The sequence below is a fragment of the Accipiter gentilis genome, chromosome 32 (assembly GCF_929443795.1).
Source record: "Accipiter gentilis chromosome 32, bAccGen1.1, whole genome shotgun sequence".
Classification (NCBI taxonomy): domain Eukaryota; kingdom Metazoa; phylum Chordata; class Aves; order Accipitriformes; family Accipitridae; genus Astur; species Astur gentilis.
In genome coordinates, this window is record NC_064911.1 from 11,993,661 (window position 1) to 12,021,647 (window position 27,987).

The 27,987-nt window shown below is 42.2% G+C and overlaps 1 protein-coding gene across 1 annotated transcript; it reads right to left on the minus strand.

The window, feature by feature from the left end:
* Window positions 1-12,729: 12,729 nt before the first annotated feature.
* ATP6AP2 (ATPase H+ transporting accessory protein 2) lies at window positions 12,730-25,952 on the minus strand. Its single transcript, XM_049834936.1, has 9 exons — window positions 25,780-25,952; window positions 22,984-23,114; window positions 20,515-20,643; window positions 17,996-18,091; window positions 17,667-17,804; window positions 17,286-17,339; window positions 15,749-15,898; window positions 14,690-14,806; window positions 12,730-13,846 (listed from the first exon to the last, which is right to left on the minus strand). The coding sequence occupies exons 1-9, from the start codon at window positions 25,847-25,849 to the stop codon at window positions 13,652-13,654; spliced, it is 1,080 nt and encodes a 359-aa protein (XP_049690893.1). The 5' UTR covers window positions 25,850-25,952; the 3' UTR covers window positions 12,730-13,651.
* Between the last annotated feature and the right edge of the window lie 2,035 nt (window positions 25,953-27,987).

Below are 27,987 nucleotides of genomic sequence, written 5' to 3' on the forward strand. Positions count from 1 at the left end.
CGAGGTGACCCATCAGCCGCGTGGGTTTTGTTGTGCAGGTTTACCTAGTTTGTGGGCAGATGAAAGTTTTTGGACCAGTTTTGGCACATCTTTTTTGACTTCTACAACTGCCTCAGAGACAGACATCAGCAAAAAGTCACAGAGGTTATCCCGACCAGAATATTTCCAAAGAGTCCTCTTTTCTTTCATAATACGTACAGCCCTGCATTGTGCAGGGTATTTGTGGGCAGCTTTACCAGTGCTGGGCGCAGAGCGGTTGAGTGGCCCTGCAGTGGCACCGCTGCTTCTCTTCACCTTCTCCTTGGGGGATCGGAGACCTCAATGAACTGATGGGTTCTGCAGAAATGCGAGTTTCTTCTTCCTCCTGGCTGAAGGCATTTGGGGGGGAGACCCGAGGTTCACTGTGCGTGTTGCGGAAGGTGCCAGAGGTCTGACTGCTCGTACAGCTGTAAAAAAAGGTAAACCAAGGGGTTCTGCTTTGCGTTTCATGAGAAATATAGGGCTGGCAGTGGCCTCCTCTGTCTCCAAACCCAGAGCCATTGCAGACAAACGCGCTGTAAAATGCTGTTTATAAACTTGGCAGGCTCTATCTTAAAGTTACGTGCTTTTGCCTAAACTCACAAGTCCTCTCAGTATCCCCTGAGAGTGAGGCTCTTGGAGATCCTCACTGCTCTGAGCTTTGTGGTGCACTGCAGAGATTATGTCAGCCACAGAAAGCTGTGAGCATGAGGTGATATTTTTAAGCGTCCAAGGAAAAAACTGCCCTTTTTCCATCTTGTTTCTCTGCTCCAGTCCCTTTGGGCAGAGTTAGGACCACAGTCAGGCAGCAGCTGTTAAACCATGATTTTAGAAGCATCTTGCTTCGTTCTCCTGCAGGAACAACAACAACAACAACATCCACCCAGCTACAGCTCCCTTTCAAAGACCTGTCCTAACGTTAGGGAGGAGTGGAGGGAGCCGGAGGGAGGAATGCAGCACAGACTGGCCCGGAGGTGCTCAGCATCTCACGGAGGACCCACCGTGGGCTGGGCACGGGGACTGTCGCTGGCTGCTTCCCTCCTTCCCCATGGCCGCTCTCCCAGCCCAGGTGCTGGGACACCCTCCCTGCAACTGGGAGGGAGCAGGAACATCTCTCTTGCGCTGACGTTGCCCGTTCTGTTTGGCTCTTCGTGCCTCGGACAGCTTCGGTCATCAGGTTGGGTTGTCCATGCACAAGAGGAGGCAGATCCGTGAGGTGGATTGGAAGAAGAGGTGGGAGGGTGCTTGATCTCCATGCAAGTAAAGGAAAGAGAGTAGGAATTAATAAAGGAAAGACGCCAAGAGATCTAGAAGAGCAGGAGAGGCTGTCTGAGAGGGTAATTCAACTCTCCCCATTGAACTCAGCTTATCATTTTAGAGACGTTAGTTTTAGGAAAGCAGCAGGCAGTTAGCTCTGTAGGATTCCTTGTCTGACCTTAAACAAAATATTTGCTGATGAAGGCCTGAACGAGCAAAGGCAGATTTTTAGGTTGCCACGTGACAAGCTTGGAGTCCCTCCAAAAGGAACGTTCTCCATCTTCTCACAACTCTCTTGTTCTAGTCCAGCTTGGCAATTTTGCAGAGAACACCTCGCACATTTGACTTTGCCTCCGTCGTTGGCATTTGCGAGCTGCTCTCTTCACTCCTCGGTGCAGTTATGCAGCACCCTCAGACATTTCTTACCTGCCTCTGCCAGCGGCAGGGCTCCTCAGTTAACCAAACTAACCAAAATAAATTCCAAAAGAGGAATTTTAAAAGGAATTCATTTTTCTCTGCTTTTTTTTCCCATCCCACAGTTTCTTGGAGTTTTTTGTTCTATAGGCAAGATTTTACATGCATCACGCTATGGCTCTGGAGGACTTAAGTTAGCAAAGCTTACACAAGCAAATGGTTTAAAAAAAATAATAAAGTCAACCTGTCATTATTGGGTTTTGGAGCAAATGTAATTATTTGAAAGCCTATTTATGTCTACATACTTTGTTTTAACACTACAAGGAAATTTTAAGACATTTAAAGTTTTAAACATTTTAAAAGTTTAAAATAGAATTATTACAAGATTAATCTTTTATACAAATTCTAATTCCAGTGGAGATAGCTGAGATGGGGATACTGAGTTTTGGGTTGGATTTTGTTGTTTGGTTGTTTTTTTCAATGGGAACATCATTGTGTTTTTGCAAATCTGAATATAGCAACATTCTGCTAATCAACAGCAACGAACAGAAAGTGAGGCTGACCAGCCCGCATCATTGTTTTACTTCAGTGCTTTTCATACCTTAGTTTTCAAGGGAAGACATCGATATCTTACTCTGATTCTCTTTGATTTTCCAAATTTTCCTCCCCGTTTGAGTTGCACAGGCATTTAAAGAAAGAAAGAAGGAAAAGTAACCCCCTCCATCCCATCCCAAATCTTTGCCGGGGTGCCCCGCATGCTAAAACGCGCAGGATTAGCCCGGTTCAGGGATTGGCAGAGTGCAGGTTAAAGCTGATGAACTGAAGATCATGCAAACTGTGCAGGAACAGCCCAGCCCCGGAGAATTAATTCACATCAGAGAATTAATTCACATTGTCCTCTTGAGCGAGAGGTGTCCTGAGGAGCCTGCACCTGCCGGAGCGCACCGAAGGAGACCTTTCCCAGAACGGCACAGAGCCTGTTTTGAACTCCATAAGCACTGTAACTGTGGGAAAGACTTCTTTCTCTTTTTTTCTTTTTTTTTCTTTTTTTATAAATAAAAATGCGACTCTGAACCTAGGTTGAAAAGATTTGTTTAACCCTTCAGTTTCCAGTGGGAGGATGCTTACCATACGCATACACACACACACACACACTCTCTCTCTATTTTTACTTTAGGTGAACCCACCTGCTGGACCTTGCAGCCTTGTCCCAAATTTGGCTCTGTTTGACTGTTCTGATAATGTTTTGCACAGAGAAATTGGGTCATTATTTCTTTTCCCCATAACGCCTCTATTTTGTTCTTGCACTTTGAAGTCTTTGGGCAGAAGCTGACGTGGGAGCCTTAGGAACAAAAAGCAAATAATAGCCGGGGTTCACTTGTGAACTGCTGCCCACGTTGGTAATTTCTGACCTTTAATTTTGGGTATGCGCTTACAAAACCTGTGCTATCCGAACCCCGTTTTCCTGCTCTAAATAAGACTCTGTTTTTAACAGTCTCTGCTATTGTCTGGCTAACAGCTTCCTCCAGCCCTCCTCCCTGCACAGCTCTTGGTTCTTTTCCTCCATAGATCAGGAGTTAAAATAAAGCTTTTAGCAAATGTGACATTTCCTCCTCCTCCACTCTTCTATTGTCACAGATGATTTGATAGAACAAATCTAATTTTACCTTTAGCAAGTGGGGTATTTTTTTGTTGGCTTTTTGCTTCTTGTTGTTGTTTTAAACGGCAATCTTATAACGACAGTGGAAATGTTCTTTTAAATGAAGTGTTGATTTTTCTGGGGAAAAACATCCTCCATCCAGCCTAGCTTTCTCTGTTTCCATGTATTTTTCCTAAAATTTTTAGTAGGTTTTCAAACTATATGGGTACTTTTAACCTCGTGGTTACTTGGGCCATACCTGGATCCTTAAGAAAAGGAAAATAAATATTTTTCCCTTTAACTACTTAATGTTTCGCAGCTACTTGCTATCTGGTTCTGCTGTATACTCGGTAAGGACACAGAAGTATCCCTTCAGATGGAATATTTTCAGCATTTCAAACCCAAGATTTTTGTACTGGAGGGGTTTCCCGCTTCTGTTCTCATTGCCCACTTTGAGGAAGAGTGCCTACCCTGTGCATGGTTCCCTGCCTCCATCCCTCCCTGTCCTGACCATCAGTGCTCTGTTGCCAAAATCTGGCATTTCATAGACTTTAATCTGAGAACCTTTGTTTCATTTCACAATGAAATTTCAGATTTCACAATGAAATTTCAGATTATCTTCATAAATTTGAAATTTTTTATGACAGGGAAACTTAGTTATTTTCCATGAAACATTTCCTTCTGGTGTTTCAGTGTCGGACATGGCAGAAATTTTTTTGTCTCTGTTCGAACGCTGATGGAGCACGGAGATGTGGTCAAGCGCTGACCCCCCAGCAAGTATGCGTTGCGTAAGCTTATCGCTGCTCCCAGGAATCGCCCGGGTAGTGGGAGTTTCTCAACAGCAGGTTTGCCAGGGCCGAGCAGGCGTTCCTCAGAGCTGCTCTCCCTGGCAGCCTCGCTGCTTTCAAGGACAACTTGATTATAACGCTGCAAACCGATTTTCAGCACCATAGCATGAAAGAAAACTTTGCAATATCTCGGGAAACTATTCTCTCCTTCTCTTGCTCCGGCCATCCTGGGGCAGGTATTGGGGAACACAGCTGAAAACGGGGCAAGGGCAGCGGAGATTGCCCTCCTGGTCTGGTTGGGTGGCTCCACGCACAACGGTACGTTCCATCACGGACATAAATTGCAAAGCGGGACGATGAGTGATCAGTGCTGCGGAAAGCGGCGTAGTCGTGCTGTTGGTCTGACTTCGACGGGCTGAGAAACAACTGGATCTCTCACGTTACGTCCTGCGTCTTACCGAGCCTCGGCTTTCACAACAGCATGTGGTAAAATGCCGGCTCTTCGGATGGAAAACTCCCAGAAGCTGACAGGTCACACAGCCTGAGCGGTTTTTAGCACCGGCTGGTGTTAAACAACCCACCATCGCCGTAACCTGTTTGGTTCAGGTTTCCAGTATCTTGGCCTTTTCTAGATCCTGACTCTGATTCGTAGCTTATGCTTTTAAAGTAATTTTAAGGACTGATGTTTTCTGCAGTTCATGGGGGAGTCCAAGTTCAGAAATGTTTATTTCTGGCTAGACAACACAGTTTCACATCAGACATCAGGTATCAGGAAAATGAGGCACTTTATGTGGTAATACTTCATTCAATCAGAATATTTTTGTCTATTTGTGCTACTCCAACGCTTGCAAGAGATGCAGATTATAAAGAACCTTTTGAAGGACAGGAGTAGAGATGCTACAATGGTTTGAAAAATAAAAACATAACCAAACCCAAATTTTAACAGAGACTGGAGATGAAGAGCTTGAGGAGGAAAAAAATTAAGGTAAGAATGTAAATGTATTTATTTCCTAGCTAAGGTTATGTTCCACGTTACAGGGAAATTCAAAAAGGAATTTGGCAGGTGATAGGATTTAAAGACTTAAGCTTTTTACTTTTTTTTTTTTCCTCTCTGCCAAATAGTTAATTTAGGCTGCAGTAACCAATGACTCAGTGCTGGAAATGATAGCAACCGGGACTTGTTTTACCAATGCCAACAATCTGAATATTTCAGCAGCTGTGGAATTTGTTATGAATCAGGTCTGTGGCGTGAGAGTGGCCAAACACAGGGCGGAAAGAAGAAATAAAGGTGATTCCTGTGTGGATGAACTCCTCGGAACCTCTGGGATAACAGAAAAAAAAGTGAAAAAAAGATAAAGAAAAAAACTGAAAAGGGAGCAGAGGAGGAACTAAAATGCAGAATAGTTGGGTGTGATGTTTAAATCTAGACTGTCCTTTCAAGACAAGGAAGCCGGTCTCATGACGATGATCACGACTTCGATTGCGCCATGGCAGAGGCTGCTTTCCCAAGCAAGGATCCTGGGATGGAAGGGTTTGTCCGGCAGCTGGCTCCTCACTAGGAGCACACAGGAGGCTCCGGCTCTGCCCCGAGACAGCAGGGAAGACAGACTTCGAGGGAGAGCTGCCCTGAAACGACTTGCTAAAATTTCAGGCTTTCTGCTGCCATTTGGACAAGTTGCTCCTCAGCAGAGCAGTAGGGAAGCATGAGAAGGTGGCAGCGGGCTGGGGGCTGCCTGTGCCCTGCAGTTTGTGTCCCTGGGCTCCCTAAAAGTCAGGAAAGAGGACGGAGGGAGCTGGCAACCACAGGCTTGGCATGTGCCCCGCAGCATCAGCGGCTGCCTGCAGGAGATATAGAACATTTCTTTCAGTTTTGTGCCTGGCTCCTGTGACTCCCTCTGTATTCCCTTTGGTACCGACTCTTCCACTCCCTCGGATAAAAAGCAGTAGTTAGGGGACAAAGGCAAAATTAAAGTGACTACTGTGCTGTGGGCTGACACTGAGGCCATTATGCTTTGACTGTACTGTTTGTGCCCCAGCACTCTTATTTTCCTGATTCGCTTGTGCTTATTTTTGGTACACTTATTTTGTTTTTCTCCAAAAGTAATGCACATCAAAACCAGCTTTTGGTAGTCAGCATCACCTTTGGGATGTTAGGGGTATGGGCACATTCTTCCTGAAGAGGTTTTTACTGGACATCTTTTTAGGTGGATGTATTCCTATTAGACTTCTGAGTTTATAAAGCCTCATTTTTACAAAATCTTGAGCATACTTTTTAAAAAAATCTCCTTTAAAATATAGAAAGAATGTAAAAATATTTCCACTTTTTAATAAAAGTAATGTTTTTAATAGGGGAGGAAACCTCTTTTTCCAACATCTCATTTGCAAAAACCAATATAAGTCTGTGTGTGCATGTGCACAGAAGAGATCAAGACCAATTCGTACGTAGAGTGCTTATCTTAGTTTTTGCTTTTTCCAGTTACACCGCCTCACCCCATCCGCTTCTCTGCATGACTGACAGTTGATTGCACTTCCTTTTCCTAGCGCGTTTTCCTCTGAGGTTACCCAGAGCTACTCTGACCATTTGGGTGCCACCAGGCTTCCCTTGGAAATAAGACCACATTCAGCCATGAACTACAGCCTCTCTGCTCCCAAGGATGTACATAATCACCTAGGGCACACCTCCCTGAAGATTTCCAGAGGGCAGAGCTGCACATTTACCAACATGGCTTAGGTTAGACTCATTTGTTTGCAAATCTGATGACTTTCTCAGGGTTGGCTGCCCCAGTTAGAGGTGCTCCAGCAGCTGTGGTGGCAGCTCAGCTATGGGGAGCGTGGGCAGTGGAGTCTTGCTGCCTCCTCTTGCCTCTGTCAACTAGATGAAACATTTGAGATAGGTCAATTGAAAATAATTGGTACAGCTGTTTTTATGTACTTTTTCCTCTTTTTTTTTTTTCTGCAACAGAGACTAACAGTGACAGAAATAGGAGTTGAGAGTCATCTGATCGCTTAAAGGTTTTTTTCTTTCCAAGCTGATGCTGTACATTAGTCAAGATTTTGATTGATGACCTACTGTAGGATGTAGTCAGAGCTCCCGTTTAGCTCTGCTGTGTTCCAAATGCTGTAATTGATTACAAGGGCATCGCAGCAGACTTTTTTTTATTAATTCCTTGGATACTTTGGCCATGGCATTTTAAGGAAGTACTTAAAATAAGGGGGTTAAGAAGGTAAGTAGGTAGGCAGCACCGAAGTCTTTCAAGTCAGTGACCTTACAGTTTGGGCTATAAGCTACCAACCAGCTAAATTACCATGAATTTATCCTAGCCATACTGCTTCTATCCCTGTTGCCTAATGAAAAGCATATGCTCACTAGATTAAGGGCATGTAAATTTGTCATCATCATGACTTCACGCGCTGGAGCATAATTAAAGTGGAATTTGACTGCCTTCATAAAAACATTTGGTGCAACCATGAATTTTGTTTCCTTTATGAAGCATTCTACATATTTTATGATGTGTATTCATGCCAAGAACTTAGCTATGTATTTTTGGTGATGTTGGGTGACATCGATGGCATTACTAAATTTGATAACCAGAGTCCTTTATTGGGAAGCTGTTCTTCAGCAATAGAAGAATCTCTTTAAAATCTGGAAGTGCACTAGCAAGGTAAGTTCCTATTTAAGGATAGGCTTTGTATTCTAAAAGCTGTCCTCAAACACTCCTGGATACAGATGCATTTTAGCATGCCTTTTTGACCTAGTCTAGAAAAGAATTCCTGATAGTTTTGTTACAGACATCTATCAGAATCTTTACAGTTTCAGAGCACCGCCTACCCATTCCTGGTTTTTCGATAGCCTTTCAGCAGACCTGTCTCCTGCCTGTCATAGACAGGCACCATCCATCTGTAGCAGTTGATTTTCCAGCAGTTCAGGTAGGAGGGTGCACTGGAGCAGGCTCTTCGGATGCCTGGCTTCATGCCATCTGTCAGTTTCTGCTCTGTTTATTTGAGAGGAATGTGGTCACCTGGGCTTTCTGTACCCTGTACCTCATCATTGGTCAGGCAGGACACATGTTGCACAAGTCTGAGTAGAAAGAACAGTACAGTGATTTCACAGCAGTTGCGTTGTGGCAGGACACGTGTCTCAGAAGTATGGGAAGTGGTGTAATACCTCCTAGTGCACCAACTACAGGAGATGTTTCCCCCCAAAAAAAACCCCAAAAGCTGAGGGACCCAAATTTGTCACTGGACCAGGAGATTGCAGTCACTTACAGCAAGACCAAAGACTTGCCCAGGAGTGGTCCTAGTTCAGAGACCTGCTGTGGTCTGCGGTTGCAAGCAGTGCCTGGAGAGGGTTTGGCAGCAGCGGTGCCAGCATCTGTGCTAGCTCTGCACAAAGGGATTTGTTGGAGTCTCTGCTTTCTGATCCAGTGACACACCACACACCAGCCCTGCTCCTGCAGGGATATGGGTTCTGTGTACACTGGCTAGCTTTCACTCATTTCTCTTCCATCCTTCACACTGTGAGATGTAGAAGCCCTTTACAGTTTAGTATTGTAGTTCCTCCACAGCAACACCTTGCATTAGTGGCAGAACAGGACAGGAAATAAACTTCTGGGTTCCCCATTTATTCCAGTTTCTTTTGCTCTGCTGGATTTGAAATCCTATAGTTCCACTTCTGTCTTCCTTGATCTGCCTCCTTTTCTGTCCTGCAATACTTGTGTGGATCTCCTCTCCCCGCTCTACAAGATGAATCTTAAGAATCTGGTTCAGGGCCTGCAGAAGAGAAAATAAAAAGTGCAGGACAGTCCCCGACCCTTACTTGAACACAAAGTTTAATTCGTTCTAGAGAACATTTGTGAATTTTATCTCAAAGCACCCATTTCACCGTAGCCAAAAAATTGTGTCAGTAGAGGACTCAAAATGTCGTTGTGGGTTTTTTTGTTTTGAGACAGATGCTTATCTCCTTGTGCTAGACTCTGGCAGTGTCCTTGTCGCCTCCATTAAGGCTGACCTATATATCCCAGCAATCACTTGCAACATTGCTCAACATTTGCATTTCAATGTGGTTTCTTCATTTCCACTTCCTTTTTTGCCCCCCCCCTTTTTTTGGGGGGGTGGGGGGTGGGGGGTGTAGGGTTGGGTTTTGGTTTGTTTTGTTTAAGACTTGAACATAACATTTACACATTTCAGATCTGCTTTAGGCTTCCCTTGCCTGTGTGTTGCAACAGCAGAGCACTGGCTGGAAGAACTTTGAAAGTTGCTATGCCTGCCACAGAGAATTCTGGAAAGTTGAGGCATACGCAAAGCCTAGATTATACCTCTCTTCTGCCAAGTTTAAGCTTTGGGGGATTATCTAGAAAAAAGCAGCACACTGACTCTTAAAAGAACCCTTTATTTATGGCTTATTTTCTCTTTTCAGTCTAAATATCAAAAGCAATGCTCAGGCTTCAATTCTGACTCAGAATTCTCTCCTTTTTCAGAAATGTCAGCACTTCATGAGAACAGCTACCCAGACCCTAGGTACTCCCCAATCCAAATACTGGACAATATATGACTACGGTCTGAAGCAGACCCAAGCAAATACATCTCAGCCTTTTTGCCAGAGGCCAAGCTCCCCAGGAAAAAACTCTTTGGTGAACAGATCACCAGTCCCTGCAGCAGTTACATCCTAAATCCTACAGACAGCACTATATCAAGCCTTTCCCAGCCTGGCTGAAAGTTGCTTGCTGCAGAACATTGCATAATGATTCTCCTGCCCTTCTCCCTTTGAGCAGACAGGATGCCAATACAGGCGACATTTTCCTTACACATCCCTCTCCCTCCCTTGGCCTCGCAGGAGCGCCTCAAAAGAAGAGTGGTAACTTCCCTTTGGAAAACAAAACTGGGCTTCTGCTCTCACCGTTGCCTTCCTTCACAGAGCTTCGTGTGACAGTTTCACTGCTTGCTTGGCAGCACTGTACACAAAACCTACAATTTCTGCCATATCACATAAATCCTTTCAAAATTTATGTTCTTGGGATGATTAAATTTAAAGAGAATGATCAATAGCAGGTCTCATGGTGTTGACAGCACTTTCATTCTAATTAACTGAATTCCAAGTACGAAAAGGCTATTCCTGGCTCAGAGATGAGCACTGTAATTGCCTGTATGATTAGCAGTTAAGGTCCAGTACTACTGTACAATATAATGTGTCTTGCTTACCTAGCTCAAACTAAGGCACAGTGGCTTTAGAGTGGTTCAAAAAGTAGCTTGGGCTGCACAAAGCAAATGGTATTTAAGAAATAGCGCACATTAGAGTACTCAAAAGCACCTTCAGTACCAGCTGAGGGGCTGCAGCCATGAGAATGAACAAACATGGTACTAACACAAGGAGTGGGAACTCAAATGTGCCCTTCAAAGTAGTCTAAGACTAGCTTTAAAAAGTAAAATTAGAGCCTACAGTAGCAGCAAGCAGCTGGAACAGAGCTGACAAGATGTCCAGCTCAATGGCAGATCCTGCATTTAAACAAACTCCATACTGCCAACTTCAGACTGATTATAATATAGCTACCTAGGTATACTTGGCATGCAGACATTAAAGACTTACAATTAATTATACAGTCACTTTAAAAAACTAGCTCCTGTGAAACTCTGCAGCAGTATCTGAAGTAGACTACTAATCTGATTAAACCTCTGAATTAAGTAAACTAGGAATGTGCTAATTCAATGCAGACCAGTAAGAAGCTCAAACTGAAGTAAATCCTCACCGAAAAGTCTACAGCATGACTAATTTTCACTTGGTTCAAAATGAAGAACCCACAGCCCACACAACCTAATCTTGCAAAAGCATTGGGAGTCCTAGTACTAGACAGTAGATGTGCAACATGTTTTATCCTTTTTTTTTCCCTCCTTAAAAGGCCTTACTGAAACACTCTCTACAAAGCTGCAACTTGAGTTACCTATTGCTGATAAAAACAGGTGACCCCTCTCAAACTTTCTATTACTACAGTGCTTGGCCTATTAGAATCACAGTGTAGTATATTTTTAGCCCAGATATATTGTTCTTCCATATGACAGAACCTCTCCGAGAGGTTGTTCAGAAAAAAATCTGTCACATTAATGCTTCCCATTTACTTTAAATTAATTATGGCAGCTTTACTCTTGTGGCAGAGCTGAGCTCCTCATTTCTAATAGTACATAAAGACACCTTAGCACACTTCGTGATCACTGTATGTTGTAGCAAAGATGTTGCAATTAACCAGAAAATTCATGCAACAAGTCTCATAAATGGAGCTTAAGCATCTCCTTAAGAAATAAGGAAATTAATATAAAAAGACTTAACAACTGTAAATTGGTAATCAGAAATTTCAGAGAGTGATTTGAAATATCAGGGAACCTATTGCAGCATTGTTTTTTTAAGGAGTATTTTAACATTTTAAACCTCTTAGTATTGTTTAGGACAAGCAGAATCCCATAAAGTGGCTTACTCTATTTCAACTGCTTTATGTCCAAGACAGCTGAAAACAATGTAAACTTCTAAATATTCCCAGAGCATTTACCTTTGCCTTACCTTTGTGTTTGTTAACCTTTCACTGCAAACTGGTCCCTGCAATCTGACAGTAACCTGACAGTGGTCATTCTTCTTCCTGCCACGTACATAATTTTTCTAAGGTGTAGTTTAGTTGTAAAGATTCTACTATTAATGTACTACCCCCTTTCTTACCGTAGATCATGCTTCCTGCTGAAGTTCTGGTGTACTGCCTTCCATATAAAGTGATCGCAAAACAGTCAAAGAAATTTAAAACATATAGACTATCACGTAATAGTTTACTTACAACATTAGGGTTCATGCCTATCAAACACGATACTACAGCTGTATTTTAATTGTTTGCATAATAAAGTTGTACAGCTTCATCAGATGGATTTGATTCTCATCAAAACACTGCAAGTGTGTTACAGAATGTTCAATAATTAGACTACATATTCTTGTCAGAGAAACTGGCAGTGCAACTCTCCCTTTCTATCTATTCTTCTTAATCACCCAGATTAAGTGCCATTAAAAGTAATTTTAAATGACTGTAACATATACTAAACTGGATTTTCTGGACTTAGGCAAAGCTGCAGCATGTTACTCAATTCAACACGAAGCAATGTCCGGGATCTCCAAGTCACGAACAACTTCAACCCCTCCAAACCTGACATTTGCAGTAAACAAGACAAATTAATTCAATGAGCAGATCTTTTCCGCAAGTGGAAAAAATATCTCCTAACAGTAGGGAAAGTTAAGCACATTAGAGGACGACGAGATGAAAAAAGTAGTTTTCATTCATATTGCTGTAGTCTGGAAGAATTCCTTTTACCACAAGAGCAAATGAGTTTCTAAAAAGTAGGTAGTTCTAAAAAAGATTCAAGCCAGAGATTAACCACTTGTTTTAAAAAGGCTCGCTATTTGGTTTAGGAAAATCAATCCATACAAGGTGATCTTCCACCATCTGCTTTCAAAAGACGGTTAAAACTAAACTGTTACAGACTTAGGCCCACTGTCACATATAAAAGACTGCCACCACCCACTCTGTTCAGCTGAGCTAATATTAAATAGAAGTAGCCACACCTACGAAGCCACAAAGAATAAATCCATTCAAGAACCACTGTTCTTTGTTTTATTGAATCGTTGAAGCAGGACTGTAATCCAGGTATACTTAAATCAAGTGTTGGTCCACTCTTATCATCAAAAAGAAGTGAATTAGGTTTTTATAATAACATCAACACAAATGGAAGGAGTATGAAGCATCATACTAGGAACTTTCAACTGTATGTGACTTTAGACCATGATCAGACTGGTGCTACTTCAGTATTTACAGACTCTCCACTGTATAGACCAGCCACACTAGTGTTATTTACCTCCAAATCAGTAAAGTTCTAGGTAAAAGATCCTTCTGTCTACAGCTCACATCTGAGCCATCAACATGAGAACAAAATGCAATTTGTGCCACTAGAATCACAGTCTTGTAGAAATATTTCTATATTTAGTATTTTACTAAAGAATAATTACTATCCTCTCTGAAGTTACATATAGCCATTATAAATATTTACATCAAACATTTACAACTGGTTCATAATATACAACACAACAATTTAGCTATAATTTCTAATCTTCCAGTGTAAAAGTTTCAAACAACATGTTGCTATCATAATTTCAATTTATCTGTTTTGCACATAGTCACAGGCAGTATAGGGCATTTCAAAAACTCATGTTACATGATAAAAAAATGGAATGATGTTACTTTGATAACATTTACTTTGGGGATTGTTTTGGTTTTGGTTTTTTTTGTTTGGGTTTTTTTTTAAACAAGCAGATTTCAATTTCTAATTCCCTTCTGGTGCTACTACTAACATTTAAAATAGGCTTGAGAGGGGAGGAAAAAAACCAACCACAACTTAGAAATAAATACACCTTTTAAAAAATTCCACATTTAACCATGGCAGAATATTTGTTTTCCACACAGTTTAAAGGAGACCTTACTCTTCATCATTTCCTTGCGCTGAAATACAGTGCGGTTTAATCCATTCTTATCTTCTGATTCGTCATCCTATAAATAATGCTGTCATAACCAGGATCCATGTTCCAGAGGTTGTAGGAGATAACTATCACAGCTAAAGCAAGACCTATCATCATCCACAGAATAATGTTGAAGATTACAGAGTAGTTGTAGTTATATGGATAGGCAAGGTTATATGGATTTTCTGTTTCGCTCTGTAATAAAGAAAATGCGTATTACTTTAAAGTTAGCTTGCATACAAAACACATTCTGACTACATCGAAAACCTGAGCAATCTGAATAGCTGAGATGCATTTTTGTCTAGACAATTCTGATGCTAGTGCACAAAATGCAAAAGAGATTATGTGACTGACATTCACAGAATCCAAAGGAATGGGCTGACAGGAACCTTATGAAAATCAAAGCCTTGCACCTGGGACAGAATAACCCCATGTGACAGCACAGGCTGTGGACTGACCGGCTGGGCAGCAGCTCTGCAGAGGGACCTGGAGGTCCTGGTGGACACGCTGAACAGGAGTCAGCAGTGTGCCCCTGCAATGATGCAGGGCAACTGCATCCTGGGCTGCATCTGGACTGTAGGCAGCAAGTCAAGGAAAACAATTTTTTCCCCACCCGGGAGGCAGGACTCCCATGCACTACTGTACTGGGGAGAAAATGGCAGAAATGCAAATTCTAACAAGACATATGGTAAAAAGTTTTCATAGTGAAAGTGGTTAAGACTTTGGAACAGGCTGTGAGACTTCAAGCCATGGACTTCTAAAGAACTTGTATGGAAAAGAACCTAAGCAGCCTGATCTAACTACTAAACTAATCCTGCTTTGAGCAGTACATTGGACTAGATGACCCCCAGAGGCCCTCTTCAACCTAAATTACTGTATCATTAAGTGAAGATCAAGACAGGTAAGCCGACCTCTTCACACCCATGTCTAAAACATAGTCAGTATTCTAGTCCTTAAAAATGTTACGCTCAAGTGAAGAAGTAATGCAGTTTGGATCACTTTTAATAAATGAGATACAGAAAAATGTGCATCTACTACCTGTGTAGACTGGAGAATGGAGCGAGTCTTCCTCGTGAGGGGAGAATTAAATGTCTTTACAGCTACCACTTCTACTACTGCATTCCCGCTATACAGATTAAACATCTCATCTGCAAACTGGAAAAACAGAAGTGATTTAATTTAAAACCTACACTGTAGCCAGGAATTAAGCAGAGTTTTGTTAGCAAGTTGTACTAAACCATAAGATGTCACCTTCAGGAATAATTATGGAAAGTTGTAAAAATTTAAACTATTTTAGAATTTCACTAAGAAAGTGCCAACTTTCACCTGGTTTACAACATCTCTTTAAAACCCCTCAAGCACTGTTCAGCAGACTGCAGCTTATGACTGCTTTCTGGGCTGAAACTCGTTCTTTCATCCCTTTTACAAAAAGGCCCACCGCCATATAGTTTCCCAATTGTATGTCTGTCAGTTTCAACAAAATATTTAGGTTCTCAACCTTCCACTGGGAAATTAACGCTTTTACACTCTTCCATCATGCTTTTGAAACTCTCAAAAGTGAATGGTCTTAATAAAGATTTTATCGAATGATTACATAAGACCTGCTAAAGAATTACTTTCTTGAGCACATTGACAGATGAACAGCAGTTATTTTAGAGGCTTGGAAAAACAGTTTTGTGGGCAAGGGGAAACTGACCACTGTACCATGGGATAAAGATATTTCCACATTTCTGAGAGCCAGTTTTTGTGAGACATACTGGTGTCTTTAAATGCAAGATATTTATTTCAGAAAAACAAACATATCGAGTCATGTTGATACATGGCTTCAATATATTCCTACTACTTCACGCAAAATATCTCACACATTGTAGAATCATGTCAACACTTTCCAGAGTGACAAATTGTAACATTCGATTTTACAACTGAACAACTGCATTTTAAGAAAGAAACAACAAAAACAAGCATCAGGCAAGCCATCACTAATGAAGTGACAATTCAAAGCAGCAGATAGTCAATAAACTAACTCCCTTGCAGTTAATAGAAAAAATTATTTCCTTAGTATTCCTGTGGTTTTTGTTCATTAGGTAGAAAGTATACCTTTTGCAAAGAGTCTACAAGAATTTGAGAAGCATCCTTGAACTGCTGTGAGTCTTCCCCGTATCGTTTTCCAACCTCTTCCAAACCAGCCAGTTCCAGAGAATACAGGTCTGGAGAGTGATCTTTGGCTAAGTGCTTGTGTCGAGACAGCTTTGGCACACCATTGAGGGCAGAAAGAAATTAATTCACACACAGGTTACTTTAAAAACACATTTCACAAATCAGTTTGCTGGGACTAATCCAGCTACACTTTCCACAGTCATATTCCATATCGACTAGGAAGTGGAATTTCTTGCCAGCTTAACTAGAAGATGTCCACAATTGTTTCTTTCCTTACGCTACAGAAGAAAACAGATGATCATCATGTAGCATCTAATCCTAACATGAGGTTATTTACAAATAGTATAGAACTCTACTAAAGTAAAGAAACATTATACTTATTCACATCAGAATCCTTGTTCCATGACTACCATAAAAATAAAGCTTGGAGAAAAAAAAACCAAACCATAAACTACAATACTTGGATACTACTATTCCCTCTGCTGAAGCTGGCCATTACAAAACTAAGTAGGTTGCTCATGTACAGAAGTAGTTTACTTAAGGAGTATCATCCCATTGTCATAAAATCCAACCAACATAATCCAAATTATCTCAAAGGAGAGTAACAATATCCTTGCACTTCTGCAGGTGTGAAGCTGCAGTACTGACATTTGCCTGCATAAGAGAACAGTCTCTGAAAGCAAGGAATTTAATCTGTTCCTATCTTCCCATCTACTTTAACTACAGCATTTCTAGTCTGCAAGACAAAACCAAGTTGTTCTACCTCCTCTTCTCAAGAGCCCCATTTCCCTCCACCAGCCCTTCACCTAATGTGAATTTCCAAGCTTTTCATGACTGTATCTTTTACTTTAAGTAGCTGAGGGCTGCAGCGTAAAGGACAAAAAAAAACCCAACAAAAAAAAAAACGAAACGAAACACCACAACCCAAAACAAACCCTAAATCACAGCAACAACACAGTAGCTTCTTAGTAAAGAGATCATTAAGAATTAAAAACTCACCCTTCCACTGAAACATTTCTATCACCATCACTATTCACACTACAAAAGTCACTCCAGTCTTTTCAGTTAAAATGTTACAGTGATATTTTGAAGTAAAATGGTGGACAGGGCAAAGAACATGTTCTTAAGTACCATTATACTTCTCAAGTAAGGAAACAAGGAAAGCCCTGGCAAATTCTTCATTGAGTACTTCCTGTGTCTTTGGGTATGGAGAGATAGCAGCTCAGAATTCCCCGTTCTCACCAAACACAATACAAAAGAAACTACAGATGATTAAGGTTCTCATTTTCTTCTGCCAGTGACAGGCCTGATACAAATAACCTGAGAATGCACTATTTAAACTGATGCAACCAACTGATGACACACTTGAATATCTATCACTGACTGCCAAGTATCCCGGCTACAGCTTCTCTACCTTTAAATGAGATGTCTGAAGTTTGTGACATAAGATGGGGAAAGTGTTTCAAAAAAACCTTACCAGGCTTGCAATATCATGTAGGACTTGTAGTTCTGACAGAAAAAGCAAGTCAACCTGGAGGAAGAGGCAGAAAGAAAGAGACAGGTATTTCCTTTGATGAAACCAAAGTTAGGGAAGTCTCATTTTGTTGCAAGTCTCAGTATTTTATAACAGGTTATGTCTGTTACAGCATCATAACATGCTAGCAGGAAATTACTCTTTCAATAAAGTTACTTACAAAAAAACTTAATTCTTAAAATTCAGTTAGAAAAAATTAGAGTGGGCTCTCTTAGGCAAAGCAAGGGGGGAAAAAAAAAGAAGAAAGAAAAAAGGAAAAGCACAAGCTAACTAAGAATTCTAGAAAAAAAATCACAAAAGTTCCCACTGATTAAAGTTTTTTACCTCATTGTTTCTGCTGAGGGAGTTGAGAGGAAGGGAGCTGAGAATAGAGTTGTCCTGGAATAAGCGGTTTCGCAGTTGGCGTAGCGTGACGGAAAGATCTTCAAATACGGAGTTTGCCTTGCCCACCATGTACACTCTCTGCAGGAATAAACATTGTTTAATAACAACAGAGGTTCGTTTTTCCAGTCACACATTAATAATCAGTCATACTTGCAATCTCTCTCCAATGCAAAATATTTCATATAATCAATTGGGTTTGCTCCAGCCACACAAGTGGAAAGAGGTTTACTACTTACAACATCTGGAATCAGAAGTGAAGCAATACTCACTTCCTCGCTGGGGGCCAGCTGCAAGACCACAGGAGTTTCCTCAGAGAACAAAGTATGAATAGCGTTTGCAACACTGTCAAGACTGAAAGGAACAGCCTGGAAGACAAAGTCTAGTTAGTTTTTTGGGTAAAATGGGGCCCAACGATGTAAGAGGAGATAACTTGCTTAACTACAGAAGTCTGCAAGAATAGGACAACTCCTTTCTGAGCAAAGAGTATATTTTGAAAGTGATAATAACAATAGGAGCCAATGTGCAAAACAAAACATCAACTGTGTATCTATGAACAGACAATTTATTTGTATATATGGCAGACACAATACATTTTTAAGAACACCAAGGGGCCATGACTGTGTAATTAAGAGGCTTACTTAACCTAAGAGTATAGCCTTGTTTATCAGTAAAGCAAGACCAACAAATACAGAAGCAATACAAAAGGGAAAACCAATCTTAGTCCAAATGCAAAGTTATGAACCACAGAAAACTGATGAATGAAAATATACCATCAGAAAGACCAACTGCTAAAACACTAAAGAAAGGAGCCATATAAAAAATTGCTAAGAATAAAAGAAAGCCTAGCACAGTATAGTGCCATTACTGGCAAGATAATAAAACTGTTAGTTTTTTTAAACACTTACTTCTGGGTTTCATCTAAACAGAAGTAGAATGGCTCATTTCCATTCACTAGTTAAAGAGCATAATAATATTTTTTTCTAATAAATTTTAGTAAGTCTATAAACTAGGATAATTTGTACCCAGCGGTCCTGAACATGGATTCAGTGATGATCATTTGAAACTACTTTTGAATATCAGAGAACCTGTACTTTGCCAGCATACATTTGGGGCAGCTCATCTGAAGACATGGCAGCAGTTAACTGAAACAATTAAAACTTAGGAATATTAATTCCTATTAATGGGAAATAAAGAAAATATGTATTATGTACACATCAGAACTTTATCAAAGTTACAAGTGCAAATACGACTGAAGACTTCAAGTATATTTAAGGTTTCCGCAAATTAGCAATGCCTACATGGTCAGTTGCAGACAATCCTAAATCAGTTTTGGTCCAGATACCATTTCAGCAATTGCCAACATGTAACTGTGCCTGACCTAGCGAGTTGTGCTTGAAAGCTGATGTGAAAGCAGATCTGTGTTAAGCTGAATTTGACCTGAGTTCAATATAAAGCCACATAACATTCCAATTAAACGCTAATATCTAAAATAGACTAAAAGACTGCCTGATAGCTGCAAAAGTAATTTCCTATGGAAATTATCACGTCATCTTGGGGTGTGCAATAGAGTGTCAATATTAAACAAAACACTATTCAACATTGTCACTGATGATGCCACAGTTTGACTGAAATAATAAAATGATAAATAATAATTCTTAATAGGAGCACAGCAGTCACACAGAGACAAAATGCATGGTAAACTGGTGCAAAACAATGTCTTCCAAGAGAGGCAGAAGCAGAATTAACTAACTAGAAATAACCTGAACAGCAACAGCTCAACATGAAGAACTGGTCCAATACTGCAGCAAAATGGATTAAAGCAGACAATGTATTATAAATGAGCAATGAGTAGACACTGTACAGCTACCAATATTGTGTAAGTTACTGTGTTCCTGTTAAGATATGTGTGGACAAAATCATATGACAGGAGAAGAGGCAATGGGCATAAATTTAAAAACAAGAAATTCTATCTGAATACCAGAAAACAGGCTTTTACTGTAAGGGTGGTCAGATACTGGCACACGCTGCTCAAACAGATTGTGGAGTCTCCCATCTGTGGAGATACTCAAAACGCGACTGGACACAGTTCTGGACAACCTGCTCTAGCTGACCCTGCTTGATCAGGGGGTTGAACTAGATGATTTCAAGAGGTCCCTTTCAACCTAAATCATTCTATGATGCTGTGACAAGTGTGAGAGAAGAGTCTCAGCGAAGACAGACAGTGACAGGTAAATGTAATGTTGTTTGTTGTTTTTTTTTGATACAGTATAATCAAATTATTGTCTCAAAGTGCTGTACTTCACAGTCAAGTACTTGAGGAAAACTCCCAAGACTGCTTAGAGGGCCATATAGTACATCAAAGAATCAACATCATATAAAATGCTATCACGCACACTCAGCTGAAGCAAAAAAAGTAAAAGTTAATGATTCTGACTATGAATCAATATGTTAACATGGGAAGCAGAAGATTCTCTGCCTCTTGGTACAAACATATTAAAACTCAATGCCTTTCAAGGAGAACACTTTGGGCAAACAAGTTACTGAACTCAACACAGGAGGCCCTGGGTAATCTTAAAGGCCTCTTACCTCTGTACCTTACCTAAAGGTACAGGAGTCTGAGTGGATTATTTATCTATGCAGTCTGATCCACCATTCTAGGGGGGTATGTGAACTACAAGTGAAGTAAGAAATAAGTCAACATAAAGGACTACAATAGACAGTCATGTACTTCTCATTAGATCACAAGAGTCACAGAAATCGTGTGACAGTTCCAAACGTGGATACTCACATTCTCAATAGGGTAAGAAATCCTTTTCACAGGCAGTGTCAGCTTGTCTACTCCTTTCACTGTTACCAGCACAGTAGCTCGTGGTCTGTGAAACAGATCACCCACTGCAAGCCCAGGCCAGGAAAGGTCCTATTACAAAACAGTAAAAAACCTTGTATTTCACAAGGAGAAAGAGAGGAGACTTCCCCAACCGCTACAGCAAAATAACTTGTTAAATGTCTCTGTCCAGGACAGCCTATTGGAAATTTCATGGGGAAGTAAGTTAACACTAGAATGTTTTCATCTTGAATAATGCTGTCCAAGTTAACCATGAAGAAACTGTTAGTTTAAAAGCTGCCAGTAACTTCATAGCAAAGTCTATACTGAGAAACCATTATACATATTGGATATATCAAGAGTTACTTCCCATAATTAAATTAGAAATATCGTAGTCTGTATTTAACAAGTGAAGGCTGAATTTAAAACAAACAAACAAAAAAACCAAAATAAAATTTAAAAAAAAAAAAAAAAACAACCAAAAAAAGCCCACAAAAACAAACCCTTTTGCAAAACACCACAGAAACAGGTTTAGGCACATTAAAACACTAGCATCTTGATATTTTCAGTATCAGAAAGAAACAGGGGGAAAAAAGGGAAGTGGGTGTCAATCATACCAACTAATACTAATCTAAACTTGAAAATTTGCACAGAAACATAAAAAGATTCCTTAGTAGCTTACTACAGTTATGTATCGGTAAGAGCACAGTGAAGGCTACCTGGCCAGTTTATTCAGGCACAAAATACAAATTCGTCTATTTGGAATGAATTCAAACAGTTTTCTCCATTTGTGTAAAAGACAAAACTGCTTGTTTAAGTTTTATGAAACCAACTAATTTATTTGGATTTTAGAATTAAATGTCATTGACATTATGATCTGTATCGCCTCAAAGAAACAGAAGTAAAACCTTTTAAAGCATCATCAGGGACAAGAAAGGGGTTCAGTTTTATCTTGCCTTAACAGGGGAGGAATGTTTTTGAGAATCCCCAATGTAGTAATGCATAAGAATTCTAAATTCCCTACAGTGCACCTACTGCACTGTCAGTTTATGTTCCTAGACTACAGCCTTGATGTAAACTGCAAAATGAGTGTTTGGGCCCTGCAGTATTCTCCATACCAGGGTTCGAAGCTGCCTACACGATGATCTCTGCCTTAGTGACAATGCTGGTCAAACTTTCAGTTTCAGGGTTTAACTGAATAGAGTAATTTAAACACTTCCTTCCCTGCCTGCTTCTAGGATTTGAAATAATACTAATAGAGAACTATTTCTAAAGGGTGCTACAGACCCACCACAGCAAATGAATTCCAAGCAGTGGCAAAGGCAAAGAGTGAGCACTGAAACACTTTTTTTCCATGACAACCACGTCATACAGCCAGATGACCAGTATACGAAAAGTCAAAATGGGCCAAACCCCACTGTTTTGCTGGGTGCCTTCACATGCAATGCACACAATACCATGTGATGTATCTTTTTTTTTCTTGATAAAATAATCAAAATATACTTCTTAGGAATACTACTCATAAGAGTTTGTTACTAGTTCAATGACAAAAAAGCATAACTAATTGACAGCAAGATATTTTCAGACAAATTCCAAAACACAGGCTAAACAGACCTGCATTCAAACCAAACTTACCAGACCTCTTGCCAGACCTCAGTATGGAAGAAATGGGAACCAGCCTTCCTCACCAGCATTGTAAGAAACTGAAAGCTAAAAGCTGTGATAATCTGGCCGCACACAGACACTACTAGAGACGCCTGGCTATTACGCTTTCACATACTGCTTCAACAGCCATTCATCCCTGCTGAAGCCCAGCAAAAAATTCAGTAGGCAAGATGGAATCAGTCCAAGGGCTCCTACTCATGTGCCCCACTTTAAAACACCACTAAAGCTATATTCAAAAACCTAATTTGGGGAAACACTACCACATATTAGGTTTTCAAGTCTTTGGATTACTTCCTATGTATCCTATCTACTTGTTCTTATTAACTATGCTAAGCAGACAAGCTTGCTGACCCGACAAAATGCCTGCCTAGTCAAGGCATTTCTCACAATCTTCAGAGTACCAAAGAGCAGAGCCCTACAGATAGCTCATAGACTAGACATGACAGTGGTTTCCACAGATCCTCAGTACATGACCATGGATGGGGGGGATACAGCATGTAGTTGGGTCTCAGAGGAACTGAAGAACAGCACTGCAGGCTTGCTTCCTTCTATAGATGATGATTCAAATTAGCCAGCTCGCACAGCCTTTTGCTGCTCATATGACTGATACAGGTCTATGCTTAGAAACCACACTCTGACAAGTCATGCATTCCTCAAGACAAACAGGATGATATTTTATATATTCCAGCACATGACAGGAAGATTTGCATGTTAAGTGAGCAGGTCTGTAGTTTTAGAGGCATTTCAAAATCAAGACCTGAAACATACATCTTCAACAGAAAAGCCCATGGATAATGCAGCTACATCTGGGATCCGCTCGCCAGGAATGGGCCAACTTCCATCTCGAAAAACAACTGACTGAGGTGATCGTAAGACACTAAATTCATCACCGCATACACCTAAAAAAACAAACAGAAAAAGCTGTCAGATGTCTTGCAATCTTTCCCTTACATAACAGAGAAAAATAACATATTAGAGCTTTCATTCCTCCTTCTTCCCTCTCACGCCTATCAGTTTATGTAACACAAGTGATGAGAACTGATCGTTTTAATGCTCTGGAATACAAAGTAAGGTTTCTATATAGCAATAACTAAGGACAGACAAATCCACATTAATGAAAGCAGGACAATTATTTGAGCCACAGCACAGTACACTTCTGTGTACTCATTAGCAGGTTGTGAGCAGCGTTACAGTTCAGATATGGTAAAGCTAACTCTCAGTAGAAACAAGCAGACTCCAAAATCCTGTTAGCCCACAAGCAGCTCTGCACCAACACGGCTCTGTTTGCTTCCAGGACTGCTTGGCATAACACCTCTTTTCATGCAGACAACAGCCTGAGCCACTTGAACCCAGACCCAGGAGGATCAGCAGTTTGTCAGTGCTGGCTTAAACAGAGCACTGCCAGGAACAACCTGGCTTCTGCAGAACAGCTCCGGTGTCTCTGCTCTGCCTTCCCAACCACATGACGTTGTGAGACGTTTTTCTTCCTTGGATGCGGTACTGGACCTAAGCTGACTGTGTGAAGCCACAGTCTGCAGTACTTCTCATGTTGGGTTTTCACTTATTTGGGATCCCCCTTCACTCTCTTCGCCATTACCTCAAACAGCAAAGTTGACTAAAAGCACGTTTCTAATCTGTATTACGATGACAGTAATTTACCGTGTAATAAAGTCAGAAAGGACTCCATAGAAATAACAGAGAGGCTTATTTCAACCTAGCTTCCTATTTTAAAGTCACTTAAGCATAACTGCAATGCTGCGTACACAAACATTTATCTAAATAAATTTTAAAACTTATTTGGTGTATATAAGCAATAACATGCACAAAGCAAAATTTCAGGTGTATCCCCCCAATGAGCAATCTGTGTAGGTTTCTAACAGAAAACTAATGTGACACAAGACTTGAGAAAATCAAGTAAGAGAGCAATAAATATCTGCAGGCCATCTAAGCTGAAGTTCTAGTTATACAATCAGTCTGACTGCATACTTCAAAATTACATGAATAAGATAACAGTCTAAAGAAAATACTAGTATTTACTCATATGATCACTGAAAATTAGCTACCAACCCAAGCAGCTACATACAAGAGTTTTCCAGGGCATCTGCAAATCTAAAGGGTATTTACAAAAATAATGCAATAGTAAACTGATGTGTTGTGCAGTTATAATCTTCCTTAACATTAATTTAACCAATGTGACCTTGAAGATGCTGTTTTAAAGCCTGGGTCATGATCGTGCATACAAATGTTGACAGTAAATCTGAGCTGTGTTACGATAAACATACTAAAGGAACAAAGTACTGTGATGCAGGTTCGGGAAGGGTGGCAAAAGGAAGGACACAGGCCAAACCAACAGAGGTATATGGAGCAGATTCAAGCGTTTTTTGTTTTAAATTGACATGTGTTCATTGGATGGCCTGCTATCACTTTTAATGGCGTATCAACCCGCATTTTGAAGGACAATGTTTCCAGACCAATTTGTTTAAGAAGGAATTTACAAAATTGCTACCAATAGTCTTGCTCGGTCTGTAGGATTTCACATGTTGCTCTCCACAAGGCTGTAAGACAGTCACACATGTTATTTAGGACAAGTTGGCTTACTTAGGACAAGATTGCTTAGGTGGATAAAATTAGGGCACTATCCTTTTCAAGGAAATTTCCCTTGCTAGACTTGTTCAAGATCTCAATGATTAGGACTGAATTTGAACTTGGGAACACAAGCGTTTTCCTCAGACACACTATAATTGCTTGACCACAACACCCCTGTAACTGCTTGACCACACTAGGCCACATGCGCAGTGCAAATCTAGAGAATAAGTTCTGAGATGCAATTAATCCTGCATACTGTTATCACCCACCTACGGAAAACTTAATCCAACTTCTACCTTACCGAAGTTATACCTCAGTAGAACTTCGGCCCTCAAAAGCCTTTGGGAGCCTGGACTGAAGAACGAAGGTACAATGAGCAAAAAAGTATTTATGGGGCCTGGAAGCCTGAAGCGCGGATCACAAGCCTGACTCACAGCGATCACAAAAGCAGCTCGGCAAAACACGAGAATTTCGTACGAGGCAACGAAGCCCCGAAAGGCTCCACAGAGCCCGGTGCTGGGAAGGGAGAGGGCAGTCTCCCAGCACCGTCTCCAGAGGAACGGCCGTGAGGGGGTCGGGGCGGGGGGGGGGCAGCCCTCCGCTCCCACCTCTCGCTCCTGAAGCTGGTGGGCCCGCAGAGGGGCGGGAGAAGCCCCGGGACTACCTGCGGCGGGCCGGGGCTCGCCCTCCGAGGGTGCCCCAGGCGCCACAGCGCGCCCACCAGGGCCGCGCGCGTCACCCCCCCCCCTCCCGCCCCGCAAGGCTCGCGCTCCTCCCTCCTCTCCCCCCGCCCCCCCAGTCGCTCGCGCGCCCCTCTCCCACCGCCGCGGCCGGGGTCGCTGAGGCGAGCGGCCTCCCCTTCCCCCGCAACGTCCCTCCGCAGCGGCGACGCAGCCCTCCCCGCCCAAGCTGGCCAGGCCAGCGCTCCTCTCTCCCTCCCCCCCCCTCCCCAACGCCGGCTCGACCCCGCTCGCTCACCGGCGAGACAAGCCGATGTCACCAGCACCGCCAGCTCCAGGGCCCAGGGAGCCCCGCCGCGCCGCCCCATGTCCGCCGCGGTGCCGGCCGCCCCGCTGCCAGACGCCGCTGGGAAGACGCCGGGCCGCACCGTCGGACAGAGAGCCCCGAGCGCCCCGCCCACTAGGGAGCGCTGACGGACAACCGCCGCAGCCAATCGGCAGGTGAGATTCGGGGCGGCTGGGCGAGACTCCGCAGGAGTGACTGACGGAACTGACCAGTCGCCAGTGAAGCCCACCCCCGCCCTGTCACGGGGCTGACCGGTCAGCTGAGACGCTGGCCCGCTGGGGGGGCGGAGTCTTTAATTTGAGTGGCGTTTCCACTTGGCCAATGAGATCGTGAGAGATCTCTGCGCCATTTTCCTCTCCGCACCGTAAATTCAGAGGGGAGCGGTGAGGAGGCGGAGCCACGTCGGAGTGAGTTGACGGCTGGTTCGACCAATCGGAGTGCTAGGGATCGGGGCCTTGCCCCTCCCACCGCTCACCAGTGGGACCGCGATGGCGTTTGACGCGGGTGCGGTTAGATCGGGCAGCCTCGGCGCGGGGGGAGGGAAGGAGCTCTGATTGACAGTTAAGTGCACCAGTCAGAGAGCAAGGGCGCCTGCTCCATCTTCTTCGCACCTGTGTAGCGCGGGGTTCTCTGGCTGCGAGGCCTAGGCCGTGAGGGTAGGCCCGGGCCTGGGCCTGGGCCTGGGCGGATGCGGCAGTGACAGTTCTGGGTGTCCCAATTCTCCCCCTGCGCCCCTCTGGTAGTGCACCTGGTGTACCTGAGGAGGCGCAGAGGGGAGGACAAGCATCCATGTTAAGGGGGGCCTGCTCCCTCTAGTGAGGGGACTTGTTTCAGGGGGGAAGGGTGGCTGTTGTTGGTTTTCTTTTTCGGTTCTCTCTTCAATGGGGTTTGAAATAATGATTTTTTTAAAAAATTTTAAGTTTGTGCATTTATGCCTGTCACCTGCTTCAGCACTTCACCCCTGAAAGGCAAGCAAAGCAGCTGAGTTGGTGAGTTGGGCACCTCCATGTAGTTTGTGGTTTGGGTATTTATGGAGGAAGCTGCCTTCAAGGTCTTGACTGGGTTCATTAAGGTGGTGAGGGTTTATTAAGCTAGTGAAGGAGAGGGGCCAAGATGAAGTGTTTTGGAAAATCCCTGCCCATTTCCCTGAAGGTTTGTTGTTGAGAACAGTTACAGTAATATACACACTCATTGCTCCAGCTGTGCTCATCTCGCTTCAGCTGTTCTTGCTTGCAATAGAAACAAGCAGCTGCATGCATGCTGTTCAGTCTATGTGTAGTATTCCTGTAATATGTCATGACCAATGAAGTTGCGAGTATTTCTTGGGGTCTTGTATGCTGTTAGGCTCAGGGGTCTTGATGAGACTCTCTCCAAGTTGAGGCAGAGAAAACTGGGCTTTCAAGGTGAATTGTCATGTAGTATAGGAGGTTAAGACCTCCATTTCATTGGGGAGAACATCTTACAAGTAAGACTGTCATTTCTGTCCAGGATTCTTCAGGAAGCAATGTGTGTAAATTCACAGGAAATCCAGCAGTGCTCGAGAGTATTTTGTCTGCTTTGCTGGAACACAGCAACTGGGTCACATCCACATGGTAGGACTGTGTTTATGTGCTTAAAGTGCCAGAGGTTACTAGCCCTACAGCTGTCTGACTAGAGCTATTCTGCTATGTATTTAGAAATTCCAGCCAACTATAGAAATACTTCGAAAATCTGCCTGAGCAATGTTTCCGTACCAAAAAAGGGGCTGTGTCTAGGAGAATCAGTGAATGAGTTGGGGAATGGCAGGTAGTAAAATGAATGTGTGTGTGTACAATGGTTGAATAGTATTTAAGAGAGTAAAGTTATATCCCTGCATCTGTGACATGATAGTCTGTGGTGATGAGCAAATCACCTAAACCCAGCTTTTCACAGGTGACAATAATAGTCTATTCCTTGTCTGTGAGACGATTTGCATAAATGGAGCTACTGCTCCCACTGTTGTCAGGTGGAAACTATACCTTGAATATGAAAACTATGCCAAATGTGTAGAGTAGTCTCAAATTCGTCACCCAGGCAAGTTACGAGCGCTTCAGATTAATACGCACTTATTCTTTACTCTGTACTGTGCATCTCAAAACTAGCACCGCCTAATAGATTTTTTAAAATAAATGCAAACAAATG